At 47.8% G+C, this 9,613-nt stretch overlaps 1 protein-coding gene across 3 annotated transcripts; it reads left to right on the forward strand.

Moving 5' to 3' along the window:
- The first annotated feature begins 772 nt into the window (after positions 1 to 772).
- LOC143348797 (UDP-glucosyltransferase 2) lies at positions 773 to 6,023 on the forward strand. Of its 3 annotated transcripts, XM_076779410.1 has the most exons (9): positions 773 to 1,148; positions 1,226 to 1,322; positions 1,895 to 1,965; positions 2,054 to 2,152; positions 2,478 to 2,617; positions 2,856 to 3,169; positions 4,125 to 4,344; positions 4,927 to 5,146; positions 5,605 to 6,023. In XM_076779410.1, exons 2-9 carry the CDS (start codon positions 1,263 to 1,265, stop codon positions 5,909 to 5,911), a joined length of 1,431 nt encoding a protein of 476 aa, XP_076635525.1. In that variant the 5' UTR covers positions 773 to 1,148; positions 1,226 to 1,262; the 3' UTR covers positions 5,912 to 6,023. The 3 variants fall into 3 exon arrangements, with proteins under 3 accessions (XP_076635525.1, XP_076635523.1, XP_076635524.1); XM_076779408.1 differs by having other exon boundaries at positions 773 to 1,322; XM_076779409.1 differs by lacking the exon at positions 2,054 to 2,152 and having other exon boundaries at positions 773 to 1,322.
- Positions 6,024 to 9,613: the final 3,590 nt, after the last annotated feature.

A 9,613-nucleotide genomic window follows, 5' to 3' on the forward strand; every position in this document is an offset into this window, starting at 1 on the left:
ACGTTGGAATTTGCCGTATCATCGAGACTCTTTACGCGTCGCAACCTATCCGTCTCCGAACATCTGTTCTTGACCAAAATTTCCTGAAAAGATGAAACAAGTAGACGGTAATTCGAAAATGAATTTTCTTATCGTTTCAACGACTTAATCGCAGAAACGGCAACGACGCGACGCAACGCGACGCAACGCGACGCAACGCGACGCAACGCGACGATTCGGACTATTTCGAACGTCTCGGAACATAACTGGCAGTGGTAATTATTTTTCAGGAACGGTGCTTTCAGTAACTGGTATTTTCACTAAAGGGACAAGTTCTCGCGATGCAAACGACACACGTTCAGAATACGGCAGCAATGTGCGCGCAATATCTCTTATTAACGAGGGTGTCCTCGTATCCAGGTGTTATTACGACTCTAAGTAATGCAACGCGTTTAAAAGAGCGGTTATAACAGTTATGCGAGAATCTTTTGTTTCCAACCCGATACGTTTACCGTCGGATCGCGCAACGTGGTTACTCGTAACTTTGCTTTTTACTTGAATTACCAATTACGCAACACGCTCGGTCGAAACGTTACGAAACGCAATCGTCGCGAGTTTTTACGCAAGGAACTTTGCTACCAAGAAATGCGTTTCATCTTGCGTTAAAGAGATAAGAGAATAGATTCGATGAAATTGTGCTTAGTCTCTGAATGGTGGCTTTATTTTCCCGAGACGGTATAAAGATCCATGACGCTGTTCGGTCCAAGCTTATATTATTCCGTTCGCGAACCGTGCGAGGTGCACGCAGCCGATATACAAGTCGTGATCATTTATTTACCGAGGCCCCTGAACAGACTGATCGCGCGGCATGTTCTGAATTTTTCACACGGATCGTTTTCGCCTGTCCTCTCTCTCTCCCTCTCCCTCTCTCTCTTTCTCTGTTGCTCTCCATGCTATTGCCGGCGATCTTCTCTTTGAAGATTCCTACAAAAGGCGGTAATACCAGCAACCTCGCTCGATTCTCGTTTAAAAAATTGAAAGACTATTTCTCGTGACACAAGAGAAAGAGAGAGAGAGAGAGAGGGAGAGAGAGAGAGAGCGAGTGAGCGCGAGTGTACCTTCGAATACCGGTACCTGGTTATATCCTGTGCAAGATGCGCGACGGAACGGTATTCCTCGTAGCGTTTCTGCTCTATTGTCGATTCTCGGTGATCGTTGGATTCAACATTCTTGGAATTTGTCCCAGCGCTAGCTACAGCCACCAGCAACCTTTTCAAGCATTGATGAAAGCGTTAGCGGCACGTGGACACAACGTCACCGTGATATCAACCATCCCGTCAAAGGCAAGTGATTTTTTTTCGTTTCCTTTCCGATCGCAATCGTTGTAGCGATTTCTTGTTACGTCTCGCTCGACAGCTTAATAATCGAATAATATTTATCGTTTGCGAACAGAAAAAGTTTGAAAAGTATTTCGGATAGACGTTTCGCTCGGTTCTGTATCATCCACGCGTCTCTTTTATGCCTTCTTCCCACGTTCTCCGACAGTTTGTTTCTACTTTTCACTCGCTTTTCTTGCCTCGTGCAACTTGCACTTTTCTCTGTTTCCGTTTCCTTTCGTTTTTTTTTTCACTCGTATTTTTCGCTCCCTCTGTGTCTATAAACTCGAGTTGAAAGTTACGCAAACTTCGTTCGGCTTCAATTTACCCTCACTAGCGTTTCTCCTTGTTAAATGCGTCTCTTTGTGACCCCGACGGTCCTGTTTTTCTTCGTCGAGAAATCACGAGTTCGACCGCGCACGTAAATCGCAAACAAACACAAAGATCGAGCCTTTGAAGAAGGGAAAGATAGACGTTTTGCATCTACTAGTACATAGATGGAAGTTACGCGATCGGAAATTTATCGTATAATTTTTCAGAAGCCAATACAGAACTACGAGGATGTCGATTTGTCGTTTACGTACCGAAGAAAGAACTGCATCGGTTTAAGGTACGTTTTACATTTTTGCGCAAAGTATCGTTCGTTACGCGAGCTGAACATCGAAAGCGATGATAGGAAATTTTCAATTTGTCCGCAGACACATGGGAGCGTTCACTTTATTGCACAAGAACATGCGAGAAGGCAACGAGTTGTGCGAGGAGCAACTGTTCAGTACCCCCATCGCAAACTTGATTTCGTAATAGAAATATTAATTGTATTATTAAACAGCGTACACTATAGCGAGGAACGGAAAGTAGAAAGAATGGATCTCGGTAACTAGTCGAAGCTAAAACAGTCCAAGAACGTTCCTAGCTCGATTTTGTTTCGTAAACTAAAGGAAATTACCGACATCGCCTCTCTTCCTCCCCCCCCCCCCCCTGCCAGACCTAATCCAACGTTTGCCTTTCGCGACGAAGAAATGAAAAAACACAGAACCGAAAGAAATTACAGTAATTCCATCAGCGTAGAATTTGATCTATAAAGGTAATCTAGATCGTGGACGGCGATGTTGTTTTTTCCAGAAGGAACAAGACCTTCGACGCGGTGATTATAGAACAATTATGGTACCAGTGCTATTACGCTCTGGTGAAGCATTATAATTCGCCCGTTCTAATCGGATTTCTGAGCGTTGGAAACCTGCCTTACGTTATGGACTCTGTTGGTAAGCGTACTGCACCTAGAACGCGAAATAGGGATAACGACTGCTGGTAAACGCGGACCCTGTACTACGTACGATTATTTTTTACTGCGCATTCGGGCCTGAATCTCGTTACCGTATAGCCGAGCAGAAAGTCCGAAGAATCGAGAAGCAGCCGCGTTTCGCGATAAAAGGATAGAGGATAATAATAGGTTTCGATCGAGTATTTATCGCTCGTAATGATGAATTATTCGTTTCTCAGGGAATCCCGACGATCCAATGTTAAATCCCGACATGGCCTACCCTTTTACGAATAAAATGACCATCGACGAACGTATCTGGAATATTGTGTACACAACCTGGTCCAGAATATACTACGAGCACTGGCACTTGCCGGCAGCTGAAAAGATCGCTAACAAGTGGATGAGAAACGTTTCGATTCGGGACATGGAGAGAAACTTTAGTTTGGTGATATTGGGAAACAATCATGTGTTCGGATATCCGAAACCTTTGCTACCGAACGTGATAGAAGTTCACAGTCTCCAGATTACGGAGGATCGCGTTCCTTTGGCCGAGGTAATGGATCGAAATCCGAAATTTGTCCAATAAACCGCGATATCGTTAGATTTCCTCTCGTTTCGTAAATCGTGGGAACAACCGATTCGAGTCCAGTGTTGGAAATAACCGCGATTCGACTAGTCGACGACAACAAGAGTCGATATTTGTTTGCTAGCAGTTAAATTCAGCGAACGATTACCGTTATTATTGTACGTAGAAGATGGAGAGAGTCGTTTACTTGGTGGAAAGGTAAGAGAAGCCTCCACCGCGGACAGAGAATGATTTCTCGGGGGGAAAGTACATAGCGCGCGCTCTCTTGGGTGACGGGTATGTATTGGGGAAAGTTTACCCACGGGCCGGCATCGTGACGCAAAAGTAAAGGTTATCGGTGTTTACCGGCACTCGCTCGTTGTACTTATTCTACCATTTTCCGGAAGAAAAATATTTATCGAAAAGCATTTCACCCTCGGACTGTGGTTCGTTCGGCAAGCAAAACTAGATTCGGACCGATTTTTCTTACGCTTCTCGCGCACCAATTCATTCCCGTCTCCCTGAATGTTGTCACGTCGATAATCGTTTTTAAAAAAGAATCCATTTTTTTCCTGACAACTGGCATTTCAGTTAATTCGAGCACGATCGCCTATCGTGCTGGCCACCGTGCTGCATCGTGCTGCGCAGATACGCGGAACCGGGTTCTTTTTTAAAGCGTCTTAACTGTTTTCGCGGCGCAATTGTGCTCCAGTGTCACGTGGAATTAACGCGAAACGTGATCGTTATCCACGTGTACGCAAACGTACCCAGCTCCACGGAGCGGTGCAATTAATAGAACAATGCACCTTCTGCTTGACACGACACACGTGTATCATCGTATCAGTGAGAACTGAATGGCGAAAGCGTGCATACCTAACCAATACATCTTACTATACTCTGCCACGGTGTTTAGGAAACATCCAACGTTTCGTTTTATTCGCAGGACATCCAGGAATTCCTAGACAACGCGGTGAACGGTGCAATCTATTTATCTCTAGGCTCGAATCTGCAATCCCACGAGTTACCAGTCGGGCCTTTAACGGCATTGTGCAACGCGTTAAGTTCACTCGAGCAGAGAGTTTTATGGAAATACACCGGAGACACGGTCATTCGTTCGGACAAGATAAAATTCGTGAAATGGGCACCTCAACAAGCGGTTCTTGGTAAAGCTAAATTACTGAATGTTATACTGGTTCCGTCTAGTTTCGATTTCGTTGATACGAAGCGTAGATTTTTCGGGAAACCCCCAGGTGTCAATAAGGAAAAAGGAAAGAAAGAAACGACTAGTCTCGTTGATCCGTAGAAAGAGCGAAACGAAAAGATAACTCATGACACGGCGCGGCGGTGAAATTCTCCCGGGAAATTCTGACAAACAAGTTGGCATCGTTCGCGGTAACGCTCGAACCCGATGCAAATGCAAGCGGGCGCAAACTTTCGTACACATTGACAGACAGCTTACTGGTCGGTCGCACCAACCGGGAGGATGCACCCCCACTCTTATAGAAAAGAAATCGCGCGCGATCCACATAATGAGAATTTCAATTCGATTGCTTATCGTCGCGCGGAGGTTTACGTAGTAAAGTGGAATTTAGCGTCCAGCACTCGGATCGCGAAATTTCCTTGCCACTGTCGTTTTTATACGTTTCCGGGAAGAGCTGTTTAACGGTAGTAATATTCCAGGCCGGATAACCCATAAAGGTGCGGCCGACTCGATCCACAATACTAGCATACACTTTTATACGCAGCACATCCAAAAGTGATGGCCTACGTGATGCAGGGTGGATTGCAGTCGTTGCAGGAAGCCGTCCACTATTCTGTCCCGGTAGTCGCAATTCCCTTTTTCGGAGATCAACTTTTCAACGCGCGTAAAATCCTAGACGCCGGCATCGGACTCACATTGGACATCGATACCGTCACCCAGCAGTCCATCCGACAGACAATCACCGACATTATAACAAATAAAACGTAAGTAATTGGTTGCGCGACTTCCGGGAATATCGATATTTTTTTTTTTTTTTTTTTTTTTTTTTTTACCAACTCTCGACTCGTATTTTGCCGATGCAACGTTTATCAATGCGACATTTTAAACCACGAAAGTTATACCGAACGAATAGCAATCAACTATAGAACTGGAAAGGAATTATGAGTTTTAAACTACGGATAAAACGGTTCCCTTTCACGGCATACTACTTTAAATTCTAATTTACTATATGCATGCATATAAAGTTGGTAAACATCTATCGCAAGATCCGTTGAATCGAATTTGAATAAATCGCGGCCGTTCACAGTCTCGATATCGATTTTCTCGGAAAGAAAATCATGGTCGAAAAGAAATTATATCGCATATTTAGAATTTATTCGAATCCGAACAACAAGTCCTATTAGAATATACTTGTTTTTAACAAAGGACGTTCTTTCCGCAGATACTATAACAATATCAAGGCCATGTCGGACATCATAAAAGACGAATTGGTAAAACCGATGGATCGAGCTGTTTGGAACGTGGAGCATGTAATAAAGTTTTCGAAATCACGACACTTACGTTATCATGGTCGCGATATCTCATTGATCGATTATTATGGAACGATCGTAATTTTTATTATGCCCATAATTTTCCTATTATATTATTGTTATCGATTTACCGATAAGATAAGGAAACCCACGCAGGAACGACTCCAGATCAATATCGGGAAACGATTTCCATATCTCGAGAAAGTAAAATATAATTAATTCTTCGATGGTGAACATTTTTATTAATCATATAGAAATACAAGAATATATTTAAATAAAAATACTTTGAAAACACGTTGTGATTGCGTATGCGATCATCGGTCGTTAACGTTGGTAACTATTAAAAATTTCGATAACTGGTAAGGAGCGAAAGGAATTTATTATGATACGAACTATCGTGTATTACCACATCCGGTTTATCTTTAAAAAAAATAGATTGATTTGAGCGGATGTGGCCACTCAAACTAAATGGATACTTTTGAGTTAAAACTTTCCGTTGCATTACATTATATTGTTTAATTTGGCAAGTTTCGGTTCCTTTCGCCCCGCGCCCTTGGCTATTAATTTACTTGGATCAAGTTGTGTCGTAAACTCAGTTTCGGCCAAAGAGCCAGCACTGGCACAAGTTTCATAAGATTCAGGAAGGGTACCGACTAGCATCGCAAAAATTAGAATGTCTAGTACCGTCCCGTTGCAGCTTACCCCGCCCTGGCTCTCACATGTATTCTTTCCGATGGCGTAATTACTTGTGTACGAATAAAACGACTGCATGTCGTTGTCATTCAACACCTGATCCAACTCTAGTAGATCGAACCCCTTCAGTCCTAACCCCTTCCAGACCTAACCATCTATGGTTAGGACTGGGTTGGGGGTTCGGCCTGCAGTCATAGCCCACCTTACCCATAACCCCTTCAGTCCTAACCCCTTCCAGACCTAACCATCTATGGTTAGGACTGGGTTGGGGATTCGGCCTGCAGTCATAGCCCACCTTACCCATAACCCCTTCAGTCCTAACCCCTTCCAGACCTAACCATCTATGGTTAAGACTGGGTTGGGGGTTCGGACTGTAGTCATAACCCACCTTACACTTAACCCCTTCAGTCCTAACCCCTTCCAGACCTAACCATCTATGGTTAAGACTGGGTTGGGGGTTCGGACTGTAGTCATAACCCACCTTACACTTAACCCCTTCAGTCCTAACCCCAATCCAGATGTATCCCCCCTGGTGTTAGGACTGGGTGAGACGTTCGGACTGCAGTCATAACTCACCCTATACCTAACCCCTTCAGTCCTAACCCCCTTCCAGACCTAACCATCTGTGGTTAGGACTGGGTGGGGGTTCGGACTGCAATCTTAACCCACCTTACACATAACCCCGTCCAGTCCTAACCCCTTCCAGACCTAACCATCTGTGGTTAGGACTGGGTGGGGGGGTTCGGACTGCAGACCTAATCCCACCCTATACTAAACCCACCCAGACCCAACCTTTCATGGGTTTATGATAGGTCTGGGTTAGATCTGGGGGTTGGGCCCCAGGGTTAGGTCTGAGTCGGGCCCTATGGTTAGGTCTGGGTCGGGCCCCAAGGTTGGGCCCTGTGGGTTAGGTTTGGGTTGGGCCCTAGGGTTAGGTTTGGGTCGGGCCCCAAGGTTGGGCCCCGTGGGTTAGGTTTGGGTTGGGCCCTAGGGTTAGGTTTGGGTCGGGCCCCAAGGTTGGGCCCCGTGGGTTAGGTCTGGGTCGGGCCCTAGGGTTGGGTCCTATGGGTTAGGTCTGGGGGTTGGGCACCAGGGTTCGGTCTGGTTTGGGCTCTATGGTTAGGTCTGGGTCGGGCCCTAGGGTTGGGTCCTATGGGTTAGGTCTGGGGGTTGGGCCCCAGGGTTAGGTCTGGGGGTTGGGCCCCAGGGTTAGGTCTGGGGGTTGGGCCCTGCGGTTAGGTCTGGGGGTTGGGCCCCAGGGTTAGGTCTGGGGGTTGGGCCCTGCGGTTAGGCCTGGATTGGGTCCTACGGTTAGGCCTGGATTGGGTCCTACGGTTAGGCCTGGATTGGGTCCTACGGTTAGGCCTGGATTGGGTCCTACGGTTAGGCCTGGATTGGGTCCTACGGTTAGGTCTGAATTGGGCCCTGCGGTTAGGCCTGGATTGGGTCCTACGGTTAGGCCTGGATTGGGTCCTACGGTTAGGCCTGGATTGGGTCCTACGGTTAGGTCTGGGTTAGGGCCTCCGGTTAGGTCTGGTTTAGGGCCTCCGGTTAGGTCTGGTTTAGGGCCTCCGGTTAGGTCTGGTTTAGGGCCTCCGGTTAGGTCTGGTTTAGGGCCTCCGGTTAGGTCTGGTTTAGGGCCTCCGGTTAGGTCTGGTTTAGGGCCTCCGGTTAGGTCTGGTTTAGGGCCTCCGGTTAGGTCTGGTTTAGGGCCTCCGGTTAGGTCTGGTTTAGGGCCTCCGGTTAGGTCTGGTTTAGGGCCTCCGGTTAGGTCTGGTTTAGGGCCTCCGGTTAGGTCTGGTTTAGGGCCTCCGGTTAGGTCTGGTTTAGGGCCTCCGGTTAGGTCTGGTTTAGGGCCTCCGGTTAGGTCTGGTTTAGGGCCTCCGGTTAGGTCTGGTTTAGGGCCTCCGGTTAGGTCTGGTTTAGGGCCTCCGGTTAGGTCTGGTTTAGGGCCTCCGGTTAGGTCTGGTTTAGGGCCTCCGGTTAGGTCTGGTTTAGGGCCTCCGGTTAGGTCTGGTTTAGGGCCTCCGGTTAGGTCTGGTTTAGGGCCTCCGGTTAGGTCTGGTTTAGGGCCTCCGGTTAGGTCTGGTTTAGGGCCTCCGGTTAGGTCTGGTTTAGGGCCTCCGGTTAGGTCTGGTTTAGGGCCTCCGGTTAGGTCTGGTTTAGGGCCTCCGGTTAGGTCTGGTTTAGGGCCTCCGGTTAGGTCTGGTTTAGGGCCTCCGGTTAGGTCTGGTTTAGGGCCTCCGGTTAGGTCTGGTTTAGGGCCTCCGGTTAGGTCTGGGTTAGGTCTGGGTTAGGTCTGGGTTAGGTCTGGGTTAGGTCTGGGTTAGGTCTGGGTTAGGTCTGGGTTAGGTCTGGGTTAGGTCTGGGTTAGGTCTGGGTTAGGTCTGGGTTAGGTCTGGGTTAGGTCTGGGTTAGGTCTGGGTTAGGTCTGGGTTAGGTCTGGGTTAGGTCTGGGTTAGGTCTGGGTTAGGTCTGGGTTAGGTCTGGGTTAGGTCTGGGTTAGGTCTGGGTTAGGTCTGGGTTAGGTCTGGGTTAGGTCTGGGTTAGGTCTGGGTTAGGTCTGGGTTAGGTCTGGGTTAGGTCTGGGTTAGGTCTGGGTTAGGTCTGGGTTAGGTCTGGGTTAGGTCTGGGTTAGGTCTGGGTTAGGTCTGGGTTAGGTCTGGGTTAGGTCTGGGTTAGGTCTGGGTTAGGTCTGGGTTAGGTCTGGGTTAGGTCTGGGTTAGGTCTGGGTTAGGTCTGGGTTAGGTCTGGGTTAGGTCTGGGTTAGGTCTGGGTTAGGTCTGGGTTAGGTCTGGGTTAGGTCTGGGTTAGGTCTGGGTTAGGTCTGGGTTAGGTCTGGGTTAGGTCTGGGTTAGGTCTGGGTTAGGTCTGGGTTAGGTCTGGGTTAGGTCTGGGTTAGGTCTGGGTTAGGTCTGGGTTAGGTCTGGGTTAGGTCTGGGTTAGGTCTGGGTTAGGTCTGGGTTAGGTCTGGGTTAGGTCTGGGTTAGGTCTGGGTTAGGTCTGGGTTAGGTCTGGGTTAGGTCTGGGTTAGGTCTGGGTTAGGTCTGGGTTAGGTCTGGGTTAGGTCTGGGTTAGGTCTGGGTTAGGTCTGGGTTAGGTCTGGGTTAGGTCTGGGTTAGGTCTGGGTTAGGTCTGGGTTAGGTCTGGGTTAGGTCTGGGTTAGGTCTGGGTTAGGTCTGGGTTAGGTCTGGGTTAGGTCTGGGTTAGGTCTGGGTTAGGTCTGGG

The sequence above is a fragment of the Colletes latitarsis genome, chromosome 12 (assembly GCF_051014445.1).
Source record: "Colletes latitarsis isolate SP2378_abdomen chromosome 12, iyColLati1, whole genome shotgun sequence".
In the NCBI taxonomy this organism is placed as follows: Eukaryota; Metazoa; Arthropoda; class Insecta; order Hymenoptera; family Colletidae; genus Colletes; species Colletes latitarsis.

Coding starts and splice junctions, on each gene's coding strand:
- LOC143348797 (XM_076779408.1), top strand. CDS start 1,134: ATGCGCGACGGAACGGTATTCCTCGTAGCGTTTCTGCTCTATTGTCGA. Junction 2,618..2,855: donor TTACGTTATGGACTCTGTTG/GTAAGCGTACTG, acceptor TTCGTTTCTCAG/GGAATCCCGACGATCCAATG. Junction 4,345..4,926: donor ACCTCAACAAGCGGTTCTTG/GTAAAGCTAAAT, acceptor TTTTATACGCAG/CACATCCAAAAGTGATGGCC.